The 15,514-nt window shown below is 44.8% G+C and overlaps 1 protein-coding gene across 1 annotated transcript; it reads left to right on the plus strand.

Moving 5' to 3' along the window:
- Positions 1–8,616: 8,616 nt before the first annotated feature.
- On the plus strand, positions 8,617–13,717 carry NIPA2 (non imprinted in Prader-Willi/Angelman syndrome 2). The gene is made up of 5 exons (XM_009069746.1): positions 8,617–8,755; positions 10,384–10,440; positions 11,203–11,293; positions 11,830–11,990; positions 12,790–13,717. Exons 1-5 carry the CDS (start codon positions 8,617–8,619, stop codon positions 13,425–13,427), a joined length of 1,086 nt encoding a protein of 361 aa, XP_009067994.1. The 3' UTR covers positions 13,428–13,717.
- The last annotated feature ends 1,797 nt before the right edge of the window (positions 13,718–15,514 follow it).

Consider the following 15,514-nt stretch of genomic DNA (forward strand, 5'->3'; position numbering starts at 1 on the left):
GTCCCTTCCAACCCCTAAAATTCCATGGTGTTCTGCAAATATCAACTCCTTATCCTACCTACTTACAAGCCAGAGAGGGACACTTGGTTAGGATGAAGCCTTGAGCAACCTTGTCCTGGTGGGAGGTGTCCCTGCCCAGGGCAGGGGTTGGGACTAGGTGATCTCTAAGGTCCATTCCAAGCCCTAAAATTCCATGATTCTATGATTTTCCACTGTCACAGACAATAAACATACACGAGCTGTAGGCTGTAAGGGAGAGAGAGGTTCTGCTGGGCTGAGTACTGGGCATGGTTTGTGAATTGATTTAGTTCAGGTTCCACACTCTCACTGCATGTTTTACAACCCAAACTGCTTTAATCACATGCTAAATAAATTGTTAAACATAGTTAGACAAATATTTCTCCTCAGCCCACAGCAGAGTCTTTGGAACACTCCAAACAAGCTTCAGGCTCAGAGTGCTCTTCCCTTTCTCCAGGACTGTCTGAGTAGGCTTTGTGCAGCTGCCTTGGCCAACCAACCCTGCTGAAATACCTGTGGCAGCTGCACATGGGAGATGCAGCTCTGCCTCTTCAAACAGGATGAGATGGTTTTGTCACGTCCCTTAGTGACAGCAGTTCCTACTCTTTTAGCCTTCTCAGGATTCATGTTGACATGATCAGAGTCTACACAAGCAGCTGCTTCCTTTATGTTAAACCTGGGTTTGGCTCAGGTTTGGCTCAGGTGTTTGTCTCGTGTTTGGCTCAGGGGGCTGAGCAGGTTTGGCTCGGGTTTGGCTCAGGTATTTGGCTCGGGTTTGGCTCAGGGGGCTGAGCAGGTTTGGCTCGGGTTTGGCTCAGGTATTTGGCTCGGGTTTGGCTCAGGGGGCTGAGCAGGTTTGGCTCGGGTTTGGCTCAGGTATTTGGCTCGGGTTTGGCTCAGGGGGCTGAGCAGGTTTGGCTCGGGTTTGGCTCAGGTATTTGGCTCGGGTTTGGCTCAGGGGGCTGAGCAGGTTTGGCTCGGGTTTGGCTCAGGTATTTGGCTCGGGTTTGGCTCAGGGGGCTGAGCAGGTTTGGCTCGGGTTTGGCTCAGGTATTTGGCTCGGGTTTGGCTCAGGGGGCTGAGCAGGTTTGGCTCGGGTTTGGCTCAGGTATTTGGCTCGAGTTTGGCTCAGGGCTGAGTTAGCCGAGGCTGAGGGTCTCAACAGAACTGCAGAGCCCCTGGCAGTGCTTCAGTCTGACATGGGACAAGTAATTTTGGCCTTTGTGTTGCTGTTCAGGATGGTGGTTTCTGCCCTATGTGTGCTGTGGTATCACTTGGGTCTGACTCTTGGGGGTTTTCTTCCTGATCTTTTATTTTTCAACTTTCTCCAATTTATGGTGATATCTTTGATGTTCATTTTAATTACAAACGTAATTAACATAAGTCATCGTGGCCCTTTCGTAATGCTTTTTGTGTGCCTAGTATACAGTGAGGTTTTTTTCTCCTGAAGGGTAACAGCTTCCCCCGTAAGAAGTTGTTGCCTGGATTTCATCACTAGGGTTGTGTTCAGAATTCAGAACCACACCAGCTTTGCTCTCATTGAAGTGGAAAATCCTCGGGATAGAATCTTGGCAAAAAGAAAGTGGGTTACAGCAGGTTATCAGTGGTGTTCAAGTGCCAGTGACTAATGCCAGGAGTTGCCTGAAGTTTGCCCTGCCCATCTCAAGTCCCGAGGGTGGAACTGAGTCAGGCTGTGCTGCTGACTCCTCCCTCCGAGAGTGGACCAGGTGCAGCAGAGATGAAGCAAGTCTTATCCTCAGTCTGTTTTGGTAGATTTCCAGGAAAACAATCAATCCAGTACCAGCCATAAAGCACTGTCTGTGGTTTGCATTCAGTTAATGAATAACACTCTGTTTTAGTCAAGATACTTATTACTGAAAATGCTTTAATTGAAGGTCACTATTTTCATAGCAGAGAATAACTCCAAATAGCACATGCAGAGAATAAGATGTGCAAACACTTTTTGTGTGGCATTTTTCTTGTTTCCTCCTAGTTTGGTCAAATGGAATGTTTGTTGCCTTTGCTTTATTAATAGAAATTTGCTGTAAAGAATAAGTTTTCCCAGAGTTTAACTAAAACTTCCAAATTAGCTAATTTTAGAGTGGTTAAGGTGTGCTTTCTGAGCACATGTGCTGGTGCCTCTAATGCTATATATGTGCACAAATACAGCATTATAAACAAATCTTTTTTTAGCTGGCCTATATAATATATAAATAGTTATGTGTATAAGTTTGACCAGTCATTTAGCTTTGACAGAGTTGAAAAACTCTGTCTTATTGGGGTAGATTTATAGTGCATAGAATCATCAGGGTTGGAGGAGACCCCTAAGATCATCCAGTCTAACCATTAACCTGTCACTGCTGGAACCCCTAAACCCTGACCCAGATCCTCTAGTGTCAGATCCAGACACCTCTGAAACACTTCCAGGGATGGTGACTCTACCACCTCCCTGGACAATCTATTCCAGTGCCTGAACACCCTAAAAAAGGTATTGTGTCCTGACTAGTGGATAATTTGTGCATCTTGGCCTTTTAAAGATGCACATGGCTAAGTTTCAAACTGGCAGCTCTTTTATCCTAATGCTGTGTTGTCTCTCCCTTCAATGTTCTCTCTGCACCTGTGCCTAAAAGATATGTTCATGAGTAGACAGAATGCAGCTGAGAAAGACTTGGAGTAAAGAGTTAGGTGTATTTGGGGGATTTGGGTTTGGCCTGGGAGTGACTGAGGGAAGACTTCATTGCTGTCTACAACTGCCACACAAGGGGAAGTGCAGGGGAGCACTGACCTCTTCTCTCTGGTGACCAGTGGCAGGACCTGAGGGAATGGCATGAAGCTGTGTCAGGGCAGGTTTAGCTTAGATATTAGGAAAAGGTTCTTCACCAAGGGGATGGCTGGGCACTGAACAGCTCGCCAGGGCAGTGGGCACAGCCCCAGTGCTGACAGAGATCAGGGAGTGTTTGTTGGGTGTGATTGTTGGGGTGTCTGTGCAGGGACAGGAGTTGGATTAGATGAGCCTTGTGAGTCACTTCAGCTCAGGATATTCTAGGATTCTGTATAAACATCCCCTGAAAACTCACCATACCAAAGCCAATAATTAAAACTTTTTATCAGTTTTCTGCAGTAAAAGTGCCTTAGCACTTAGGTTACAGAATGAAACTGGAAGGACTAGGATAGTATTTTGGTTCAGCTTTAGCACAGTAACTTCTAAGGAATAGCTCAGATCACAAGTTAGTTCCTTTGATCTGCGAAGTGAAAAGCAGAGGGATGAAATAACTGTAACACCTCAAGCAAGACATACCTAGGGAAGATCAGATTTAAAATCACTCTGCTTTGTTATTCAAGTGTTTTTAAAACTAGAACCCTGTCCCTTTTTAAAACATAGATGAGACACTGGACAGTCTTGTATGTTGTGCCTGAAAATGAAATCAGCTTGAAATAATGGACATAGGGTTTTTTTCTGAATTCTTAAAATGTTATTTTTTACCTTCTGTTCTAGAAACCTAACATTGAAATATTTAAGGAGTTAATGCCTCTGGATTTTGGAACAAAACTGGTATGTATAATGAGCATTTTAAAGGCTCAGCACTGAACGTTTGAGGTTTTGTTCTTAAGGAGTGTTTCTGTTTCCTGCAGTTTTGTGCCTGTGGAAAGGAAGAAGGGAACACAATAGCTAATGTGTCAGATAAGTCAGTGTGTGATTGTTAAAGCAGCCAGTGGATTCAACCCCTCTTTCTTCTGGAAACCTTTATGGCTGGGAGGGCATTAAATAGGTGCTTTACTTCCATGTTAGAAACATAGAACTTCTCATGGAGCTCTTGTAAATAAGCAGAATTGATAATAAAAGACCACAGAGCAGTTCAAAAGACGGGGGATGGCTGTACCTGGAGGAACTGTTCTCTTGTCAAAACAGACTTTGTTCAGGAATCTTCCGTGTGAGTCATGTCTGAATGTTGTGCTGTTTAGTGTTAGTGATCTGGCTGAAAAGGCAAAGCAGTGCTCAAGGACGTGGAGCAGGGAAGGGTTGCCAGTGTGTAACCTCAGGTGAATCTTTTCAGGAGATATTTTAGGAAAAAAAGGGTTAATTTTATAGGAGTAAATGGAAGATGCTACACACAGGCAGGGAATAATGTGATGTACATGTGCAGGAGGTTATACTAATAGGCTGCAAATGAGCCAGCAGGAGGTGACTGCTCAGAAGGGGCTACAAAAACCACCTGGTTCTGGTTGTCTGAGAAGAAATGTAGTCTGCCACTATTACAAAAGTAATAACTCGGGCTGAAGTATTGTCTGCAGCTCTGGGAGTTGCACTTAAAAAACCCCAAAGTGTGGAATTGGAGAATTCCCAGAGGGTGGCACGGCAGGAGGTGCCAAGCACCTAACTCGCAGAGTAACATTAAGATGTGGGTGCAAAGATAAGGAACTTGTATCTTTTCCAGGTCTACAGTGGACAAACAACAGACTTTGGTAGTGAAAGCAAAGCTCTGGGTGAAGATCCTTAGGTAATGAGAGCTCCTAATGGCACCAAAGCATGGGCTGCTGTGTTCGTGGAGTTTCCTCTCCTGGGAGCAGCCTGGCTGAATTCCCTGGGGCAGGAGCAGCAGTGAGTGGTGTCACACATGGCACAGGCTTGAAGTAAATGGCCTGTTAAGGTCATTTTGCTTAGCGACTTCATCCTGATCACAGTTCAAAAGATAGGTTTTAGAGAAGAAAATTGTGAATTCTTGCATTTGAATAATTTAGCATATCTTTAGATTACCAGAAGACACTGTTTATGAACTCTGGAGGGCTTGTGGCCAAGTAGGAACAATCCACCCTGTCTGCCTTTCCCAACCCTAATTATTCCTTCCATACAACGTGTGGTTTGTGGAAGTGATACTAATTTCCTCTGGCTGATAACTCCCACAGACTTACTTATGCTGATGTGCTTTTAGATGTAAAATAGGGTCTCATCTCATTACACCACTTTTAGTGTTTCTGAATGCTTTGAGAGCAACTTGCTACAATGCATGTAACATCTTTTGAGTGCTTTGTATGTTCCACTTTTGGGAGAAAAGCACTTTGGAGCAAAAAATTTCCCTTGTGTTTCAGACCAGAGGGTCTGTTTCTTGTCAGCATTTGTGATACTTTTTGGTTATGTCTTGAAAATGTATCCAGCAAACAAACTTTGTGGGTAATCTTAACTTGTCTGTGTCAGGTTTTTTCATTCAGAGGTTCTCCATCTCTCCCTGTGCAGTAGCTTCAGCCTCAGTCTGTGCTCCCTGTGTGGTCTGTCAGTGCTGCTGTGCACTGAGAGTTCCGGGACCAGCAGACCCACAGGCAGCTCACTGAGGAGAGGTTCTGGGAGGTTTGTAAATGTTGTAGCTTCTGTGGATGGGAGAGTCTCATCCCCTCGTTCCCTCTCTGGGATCAGAGCAGCAAACCAGTGTTCCTCTGTGAGACTGCTGACCTTGGGTGGGTGAAATGTTCTGTGTTAAAATCAGCTGTGAACCTGGTCAAAGAACCTCTGCAGAACTGCACTCCTGCCAGCTTTATTGAACTCCTGCATTTTCTGGCTTCTCTGCTGTTAATAACTGAGTAGTGGCCGTGGCTGCTGGAATGTCCCAAAGCTGAGACAGGAGAGGTGTATTTACTCCAGAAACTGCGCGTTTCGTGGCATTTCTGGTTCTCATTTCCAAAGACAAGTTTTCTTGATGATATTTATGAGGATGCATTTGTTCTTCTTTTCCTGAGTCTTAGGGTTAGAATTAAACTACTCATTTCCTGAAGGTAAAACTTCTGGTGTCTGGTGTTGCTTCGGCTTTGCAGCTGTCCATGTCAGTTCTCCACACACAAACTGTGTCTTTGCTTTATGCAAAGTGAACCAAATCTCTTCAGAGAGAAGTTGGGTTCACCGTGAGTGTGCCACAGAAGTGGTCTGCAAATGTAGATATCTGTCTAAACCTCAAGTGGGAAGTATGGGGCAGTCCAGCCCGAGCAGAAATGGGACTGGCCATGTCTGTGAGCACAAACAAACTTTGCAAGAAGAGCTAGCAGGAATTTCTGTGGGCTCCTGTAATTCAAGTGGCTAAGGTTTGAGCTCCTTACGAGACTAACAAAGTGGTGGACAAGGCATCAGAAACTCTTCTGTTTAGGACATGGGGGAGAGTAGAGCTCCCAGTTTTAAAGTGTAGCATCCTTAGGGTGTTTTTAAGTCTAAATTCAAAAAATTATCCATTAGCTTGCAAGTTTTCCTCATTCTTCTGCAGTCAGGTTCTTCCTCTGCTGCAAAGAAAAGCAGCCTGTGCTTCTCCCTTGTCTCTGAAGTGCAGTGGGTGGAAGATGTCAGGGTGGGACTAACTGATGCTCTTTACCTCTGTCAAGGTGGTATGCAAAGCAGGGAGAGAAGAGTGGGGGAAATGGTGGGTTTGTCTGTAGGGAGAGTTCTCTTGTAGTGAAAAGCTACACTAGTAAAAATACTCCCATTAGTAATATCACTAAAGTAGCAACTGTTGAAACAACTGGTAGGGTATAAAAGCTTAGCAAAAGCAGCTCCTCCTCCCCCAGGAGACGCTTTGGCAGTATCAGATTTTGCAGCAGCTGGAGATAGAAGAACACTCTTAGCTCGATTACCTGAACAGTTTGCCTCACACCTGCTGGAAAAGATGGGAGGGAGAACAGTCACAAAAGGCTGCTGATGTCTTTACCTTGCATAAAAATTGCCTTTATTCTTCAGGGGACTGAAAGTCTTGTTTGAATTCGGGCCCAGGGGAATATCTTACGTGGTTAGCCAGGTGGCTTGTTCTGCTCTGTCTCCTGCACTCGTGAGTTCTCTTTCTTGGTGTTGTTTGATACACCACCTCGTGTCATGCAGGAATCCAGTTTATTTTGAAAGGTTGCTAGAAAATGAAAGCACTCTCTTGCAGATCATTTACGTAGCTTCACTTACAAAATAAGATATTAAAAATGACTATGTGAGGATTAAGGGAAGAGGATTTGAGTATTTTGAGCTGTGGCTCTTGCAGCATTTTGAGTAGTGTCATGTTGAGTTCTGACTGAATGGATTGTTTTCCTCTACTTTTTCACAGCCTAAACGGATGCAAGTTGGAGGATCTGTGTTCAGCTTTAATGTTTTAATTAGCTTTCTGCTAGGTCTTTCCTACAGGTATAGAAAACTAATCATAGGAAGCAAGAAAGTACAGGGAAAAGTAGTGTTGGAAGCAAACAGGTTTTGAAGAAACAGGTGCAGAAATCATCAGTGTGAACTGGCATAGAGACAGGAATATGATTTTGTGTAGTCCCAGACTCCCAGGGGGTATGTCCAGCTCTGCCTGGGCACGAGAGAGGGTGACACCAGCATTGCACTCCTGCTCGAGGAAGCTGCTGTATCTCCAGCAGGTTCCAGTGAGCACTGAAATGGAAACACTCTACTCCATCCTCTGCTTTGCCCCTTCTACTTAAAATCCAGAGCGTGTTAATGCAGCTTACGTCACGTGCTGTGCTTCTGTATAGCTGGGAAATAATTGCTCAGGGAACCAAATGCTAGTCTTGGTACATCTGTGGTATTCCCAGGAAATACTTTCTTGGTCTCTATAGGTGTTGTGGGTTTTTTCCCTTTGGAACAGTTCCCCATGCTGTCATAATTACCAGTTGTCTTGAAAGCAAAGCCTAAAAGTAGGTTTCGTTTTCCTTCATACTACAGAGAGGCTGATCACATTGAATGTACTCTGAGGGTCTTTTTCCACAGTTTAAAAATTATTTATAGAGCTATCTGAGATTCAAAATCCTGTGTGTTAAATGGATATCCTCCTGTTACATGATGCAGTGAGAAGAGATGCACTAAATAAATTTCCTTGTTAAGCTAGAGTCTGAGTATGTAAATTCTTGATTTCTGGTCTGAAAACAGTGTCTTCTACTAAGCTGTCACGGAAGGTGTTGCCTAACTGAAGCTGAATTCCTACCAGGCTAGGTGAAAGCCTTTCAGCTCTGAACTCCTGTGGTCCTGTAGCTAAGCTGAAAAGATGCTTCATACAGGAACAGGAAGCTCTGTAATATAATATCTTTATTATTTATAGTATTTTTGGTTGTTAGGGGATAATCACAGGTGCATACATGTCAAACTCGTTTGTGTTATGAAGATGACACTTCTAATCCTCTCTCTCGTTTCTCCAGGGCGTTTATGTGGAAGAAATTCTGCAGCTGTTCTCAAACTCTCCAGCAAACTGATTTCAGCGTAAGTCGTTTGCTCAGTATCATCAGTTACATGGTGTGCCAGACCCAGAGCTGTGTACTCAATGACAGGAGGAGTAAATCATGTATTTGTAAGCTTGCCTTAAGGTTTCTCAAGGAGCTTTCATTTGTTGAGTTTCAGTTTTTACCTGGCAGGCCATGGCTCAAGCTCACACATGCTGCAAAGGTTGCCTGATTGCTTTTGAAACAGAGCAGAAACCATTCACAGCAGAACCAGTCACAGGAACCTGCTGAGGAGTTTCCTGTATGTATTTCCCCCAGTTTGATTCTCCTGTGTTTGTTTTGCTCAGGTTCAGAGCTGCATCCTTTGTGTTGAGTCACAGAAGTTCTGCTCCTCGTTGATCCATGTGACAGGCTGTCGTAGTTTACGAGATGAGCCAAACTCGTGGGAGATATGACTTCTGTATTGGTCTGGTGCTGGCTATGAGTTCCAGCATTTTCATTGGAGGAAGTTTCATCCTGAAAAAGAAAGGTCTCCTCCGGTTAGCCAGAAAAGGCTCCATGAGAGCAGGTAAATAAAGAAACCTGGTAAAAATTGCTGATGTTTTGCTGTTTAACAGAAGATTAGTAAACTAATTATCTTGGTTTGACTTCTTTTTTGTTTGTTACATGTATATGAAACCTAAAACATAGAGCTGGAGTGTTTTTTCTCTGGTGTCAGATACACCTAACTCTGTGTGATACATGTCATTTAATTTGCATGTAATACCCTCTGGGCACACTTGTCCAAGGATTCCTTTGCATGTCAGTTAAGTCTAAATTGTACTTGCAAATCAAACTTGGAAGCAGCAATCTCGACTACCTCTGTGCTCCTGAATGAGTGAATTTAGGAGAGTGTTAAGTGTGTTTGAGTGTGGGGAGGTTGTTCTAGAAAACTGAAAATCACATGTATTAATTGAGTGTAACAAGTTGTGTCCCTCAGGGGTTCCTCCTGGGAGCAGTACTATTAAATATCTTCATCAGTGATAGAGTGGGATGGAGTGTGTGGATGACACCAAGCTGAGTGGGACATCTGATGCACTGGAGAGAAGGAATGGCATCCAGAGGGACCTGGCTGGGCTTGAGGAGTGGGTCTGTGCAAACCTCATGAGGCTCAGCGAGAGCCAGCACAGGGTCCTGCCCTGGAATGGGACAGCCCCTGGTATTGACAGAGGCAATGAGCAATTGAGAGCAGCCCTGCCAGGGCCCTGGGGGTGCTGGTGAGTGCAGAGCTGGCACTGACCTAATGTGCACTTGCAGCCCAGAAAGCCAATCCTGTCCTGGGCTGCATCAAGTGAGGTGTGGGCAGCAGGGCAAGAGAAGTGATTCTGCCCCTCTGCTCTGCCCTGGTGAGACCCACCTGGAGTGCTGCTCCCAGGTGTGCAGTCCTTGGTTGGTACAGAAAGACATGGACCTGTTGGAGCAAGTCCACAGCAGGGCCATGAAAGGGATCACAGGCTGACAGAGTTGAGGCTGTTCAGTCTGGAGAAGGCTCTGGGAAGACCTTACAGCTTTCCTGTACCTAAAGGAAGCTTACAAGAAAGACTGATCTTTTTTTTTTTTTTACCACTCCTGTAGTGACAGGATGAGGGGCAATGGTTTTTAACTGAAAGAGTATAGATTTAGATAGGATGGTTCCAGCATCCTCAGATGATTGGGAAGGTTGACTCTCAGTATTCTTTCATTCATTACCTGTCGTCTTTGCTTCTTTGGTTGATCTTGAGGTACATAATTCATGCTCCCTGGTTTGGAACGAGCAAGTGTGATGTTTGCACACGGAGTCAACCACGCAGACCATGCACAGTTCCTCACAGAGGAGCACTCTTAGAAAGATAACACATAACTTGGCTTTTCATGTCATTACAGTGAGTCAAAAGAACTGTTTCTCAGGTCAATGCAGGTATGGTCATCAGTGCCATTTCTAATACAACAGAAATAAAATAACTGGTTTTCAGAGTAGGTTGTAGGAGGCATGTGCACAGCAGAAATTGCAGGTGCTTTTATTTCAACCCTGCTACCTGGCAAGCCTGAGTACCCAAAGGCTGCCCATGTTTTTGAGAGCATGGGCTGCAAAAATTGTTGCATGGCATGGCAGTGTTACCAGTGATGAGTTGTTGCTGTCTGTTTTCAGTGGAGTAGCAAACATTCTTTCAATTTTAGGTCAAGGTGGTCATGCATATCTTAAGGAGTGGCTGTGGTGGGCTGGACTTCTTTCAAGTAAGTAGCAAAAATATATTCATCCAAGTGTCAAAAATACAATCTGCATTATATAATTTTGCTAAATAACTGGCACAGATGGCAGCAATGGTTACAAGAAAGGAATGAGGTTGGCACTCTACACTGCATGCTAATGCTCCTTGGTGATTTGATGGCTGTAGCTCCCATGAGTTTAGTATAACTTCTCTCACACCAGTTCTTCCTTTAATTTGACTGCCTCTTTCTGCAGTGGGACTGGGCAGACATTTGGCTTCCTGTGTGTCTTTGCTAGCATATGCATTCTGGTTTTTGTCTTAGCAGAGGAGTGCTGAAACACATAGGATTCTTTAGAGGGAAGCATATTTTGGGATTACGTGTATTTTCTGAACTTTTTGATTGCCTAAACTCTCACTGCCTGGATTCAGGTACTGTGGCTTACTGTGTGTGTTCCCTGTATCCTGCTATTGCAGATTTCTCCATGCAGGAGGTCATAAGCCAAGCTGGCAGGCTGGGGAGCTGCAATACAGACACTGAAATAAAGCACCTTCTGACCAGGATTCATTCTAGTAGCTGTTGTAGTCCCACAGCCTGGCTTTCAAATTCAGTGGGAGGAGGGAAGGTTAGGGCTGTGCTCTGCTGGTACTGCTAGCTGAATGCTGTCAGCAGAGTTGGCCACTGTTCCTTACTGCATGTGTGTGTGTGGCTACACAGACTCGTGCACTGATTCACAGGTTTGCTGCGTCAGACAGCCCTAACTCCTGGTTTAATTCTTGTCCTCTGCAGTGGGAGCTGGAGAAGTAGCTAACTTTGCTGCCTATGCTTTTGCACCAGCCACATTAGTGACTCCTTTAGGAGCTCTCAGTGTTCTTGTAAGGTAAGAAACACTCACAGAAAGCAGTGTGACTTCAGAGAGAGAAGTAGAACATTTATTTGGAACTGTGTCTGTTATAAATGTGGTTTGTCCTTAACAATAAATAAAGAGAGCTGATAAACATTTAAGTTTCTCCAAATATGTAGTGACTGTGCTATAAGAGTTTTAATGCATCTCCACCTCCATCTCTGAAAAGCTATTGCCTTCTGCATTTCAAAACCATGGTGTAACAAGAGAGCAGTGCTCTCCTTCCTAAGGCAAGATTTTTTCTCTTTAAAATTGTTTTTGCAAGTGCTTAGTTATAGCATTTTTGAGCAGGCAGCATAAAAGTGTGGTCCTGGGGAGAGATGCCAAATACTAACAGGTATTTCAGTCCACAGCAAGTACCTTGAGATAGCAGATCAATGATATTACTGTATTTAAGCTGCACATTGTGAATGTGAGTGACCTGTACTGTCAAAGCAACCTGTAAGTTGATGAGCAAATGAAAATTGCTAATTCCATGTCTGTTGCTGCATATTTTTTTTTCTTCTTCTTAGTGCCATTCTGTCATCCTTCTTTTTAAATGAAAAACTGAATTTACACGGAAAAATAGGGTGTTTGCTAAGTATACTGGGATCAACTGTGATGGTAATTCATGCTCCGCAAGAGGAGGAAATAGAAACTTTGAACGAAATGTCCCACAAACTAGGTGATCCAGGTAAGAAAAGTGCTGGTTTGATAGGTACACAGCCAGCCATGTCTTTGTTAGGGGCTCCTTACTGCTCTGAAGTTCTGCGTGTGGAGATTGCAATTGTGTGACATTATTCCATGGGAGCTTTGCAGTGAACTTGTCTGGCCTTGGACAAAGTGTCTTGGTGTGAACCACTGACTCTTTCAACAAATGCAGCAGCACAGGTGGATAAACAAAACTCTGACATCTTCAGTCAAAATTTATAGGTCTGCAAGGCCAACTTTGAGCTGTCCTTAAAATGCAAAAGTAGGTGTCGTGGTGTCTGCTGAGAAGGAAAATCCTAGAGACCAGTGGCTGTGCTGATGTGGAAGATGAGGACTCACAATGCACATCTGCAAAATACTACACATGTAAAGGCAATTCCCATTTTGAACACCAGGAAATAGCCAGAACAGAGGTTCAAAAGCTGTTCTTGAGGACTGAGCTGATTATTGGGAATCTGCCTGCCAGGGTGTACCCCCTCAAAAAGCCTCAGCTCCCAGTCAGGCCTGTGCCCAGTGGTGTCTGCGCCGCAGTGCGCCGCGAGGCAGTTTCAGTCTGCTCCTGTGGTTGTCCTGCACTAGACTGGTGAAGGTAACAGAAAGAGCCTCAGGCATGTTGTTTTGGCTAGTTCACTCTAAACTATTTTAACTGTGATGTTGGAGGAGTAACAAGAAACATTCTGAACTCTTGCTGTTAAGCTGAGTTGGTCACAGTGTTCTCTCAGTAGGTCTAGATGCTTTTGATGGTGTCCATAAGCAACAAGATGTCTCTTTCCCCACTGTAGGTTTTGTTGTCTTCGCCACCCTTGTTGTGATTGTGTCTTTGATCCTGATCTTTGTGGTGGGACCTCGCCACGGACAGACCAACATCCTCGTGTACATCACCATCTGCTCTGTCATCGGAGCACTGTCGGTCTCCTGCGTGAAGGGTTTGGGCATCGCCATAAAGGAACTGTTTGCAGGAAAACCAGTGCTGAGACATCCCTTGTTCTGGATTCTGCTGCTCAGCCTTACTGTCTGTGTGAGCACACAGATCAACTACCTGAACAGGGCTCTGGATATTTTCAACACTTCCATAGTGACTCCCATCTACTACGTAATCTTCACGACGTCGGTTCTGACCTGTTCCGCCATCCTGTTCAAGGAGTGGCAGCACATGGAGCCCGATGACATCATTGGCACCTTCAGTGGCTTCCTGACTATTATTGTGGGGATCTTTTTGTTGCATGCCTTCAAAGACGTGAGCCTCAGCCTGGCCAACCTGCCGCTGTCGCTGCGGAGGGACGAGCGGGCGGCGAACGGCTCCGTGCTCGGCACGCTCCACAGCTTCCCTGGAGACCAGGAAAGCTCTCCCTGCCTGGCTGAAGTGCAGTCCACAGAGAGCCTCTCAGGCCGGAGGAACGGAAGCCTCTCAGCCTTCTGAAAATATCTACGTGTTACTTAAGGAACAAACAGTTCTGTAACTCTGGAATTTGGTTTTTTTTCTGCTGTGAAATGTCTGAGCTTGTCTGGAAATTCATGTACTTTTTCACGGTATGTGTAGACAATCGTTGATTTTTAAGTTGGATTAGTCTGGATAAAGAACACTGAAGCGTTTTTTTATTTGCCTTATTTTTACTTTAAAAAATACTAAAATGACCTCAGACCACATCTGGTTTTGTTGCTTAAGTTATGTGTAAATACTTCCATTTCATTCTTCTGTTTTTCAGATGTATTGCACTAATGACAATTTTATCAAAAATAAATGGCTTTATTTCTGCATTGGTGGTAAAAAAGGTTGCAGTGAACCTGGATCCTTTGTGCTCGTCCCTGAGTGACTGTAACCACACTGAAACAGGACCTGCACCAGCTACTCCTGTCCTGCTTTGTGAAAGAGGAGAGGGAAGCTACGCTCAAACCTTTGGAAACACTGCTGAGGTAAAGCTGTGTGCTGAGCTTCCTGGATTTGTGCTGGAAAAACCAACTCTACCGAAACAGAGGAGCTGGATGGAGCAACTGCTCTTCTGGGCATAAGGTGAGACAGGGGAGGGTGAGATTAGATGTTAGGAAAAATGTTTTCCCTGTGAGGGTGTTCAGGCACTGGGATGGTTGGTGGTGGTCACCATCCCTGGAAGTGTTGAAGAGACATCTGGACCTGACACTGGAGGATCTGGTTTAGGGTTCCAGCAGTGACAGGTTCATGGCTGGACTGATGATCTTAGTGGTCTCCTCCAACCCTGATGGTTCTGTGACAGGTGAGCCAGTGGCTCCCGCCACCCCCACTTTAGGAAGGATCTGAGTCAGTAGTAGTAGCCAAAGAAAGCTATTCCCTCCTCTGGAAAGGGGTCAGGTTGTCTGTGCTGCTCTGTGTTCCTGATGCTGCAGCTTGAGCTCTCACAATTGCTGGTTTTGTTTGCAGTAACAGTCACTGAGTGACTCAGTGACACAGTTTTTCCAAAAGGGTTATAAACTTGGAACATAATGTTATTGCCTATCAAAGGGGTGAGGCAGGTCAGTGGTAATTTCAGTTTGCAAGGACAGGAAATAAAACTTAGTGATAGAGTTTTTGTAAGAACATCTCTACCACAGATGTGAAGGTTGGGAATTTCTTGGGACAGAGACTACTGGTTACTGCTGGAGAGTGTCAGTTTTGGTGCTTACTGTTTAAAAGTATTTAAGATTTTTACTAGGGAAAAAACCAAACCAGTTTCCACCTGTGAAACAAACTTCACTGCCTTCCTTTGGGATGTGTCAGAACATACAGGAGGGTCCAAGGTGTCAGACAAGAAAAAGAGGCTGAAGAATGGGACATGAACTCTTACCTAATGGTGAGGGACATCATGTCAGCAGCACTTGTCAGGGGAAAATTCCCTCCAGTACCAGAGCACAGTAACAGGAGGGGCAGGGAAGGTGTCAGACAGCTGAGGAGGCATTTCCAGTACCAAAGCCCCAGCTGACCCTGAGAGCAGGTTACATTGCTGCTGCTTTCTGTGCTGAGGCACTTTGGCCTCCAACCCACTGGTTCATTAACAATGAAAGAGTTACATCTATTGTGGACATTGCTGCTTTTTCCTTTTAAGGATGAAACAAAGTTATACCAGATTAAGAGGTTTTAGCTTCTAATCAAGGTTATAATTCTGTTTAAAAAAAAAAGTAACCTACCTTTGAAAAACAGGAACCAACCATTCTCCTAGGACTACTGTCTGAATTCTCTATTATTTTTTGCTTCAGTGCTGGGGGAGGAGTGGCTTGAGAGTGTTCATCAGAAAGGGACTTGGTGACAGTGGCTCAGTATGAGCCAACTGTGCACAGGTGGCCAAGAAGGCCAGTGTCATCTTGGCCTGTGTCAAGAACAGTGTGGCAGCAGGACCAGGGCAGAGCTCATCCCCCTGCACTGGGCACTGGGGAGGTCACAGCTCAGTGCTCTGCTCAGCTTTGGGCCCCTCACTGCAAAAAGGACATTGAGGTGCTGGAGCAAGTCCAGCCAAGGGCAGTGAGGGCAGAAAAGGTCTGAAAAATGTGGGCTGAGGA

The sequence above is a fragment of the Acanthisitta chloris genome, unplaced genomic scaffold (assembly GCF_000695815.1).
Source record: "Acanthisitta chloris isolate BGI_N310 unplaced genomic scaffold, ASM69581v1 scaffold24162, whole genome shotgun sequence".
NCBI lineage: Eukaryota > Metazoa > Chordata > Aves > Passeriformes > Acanthisittidae > Acanthisitta > Acanthisitta chloris.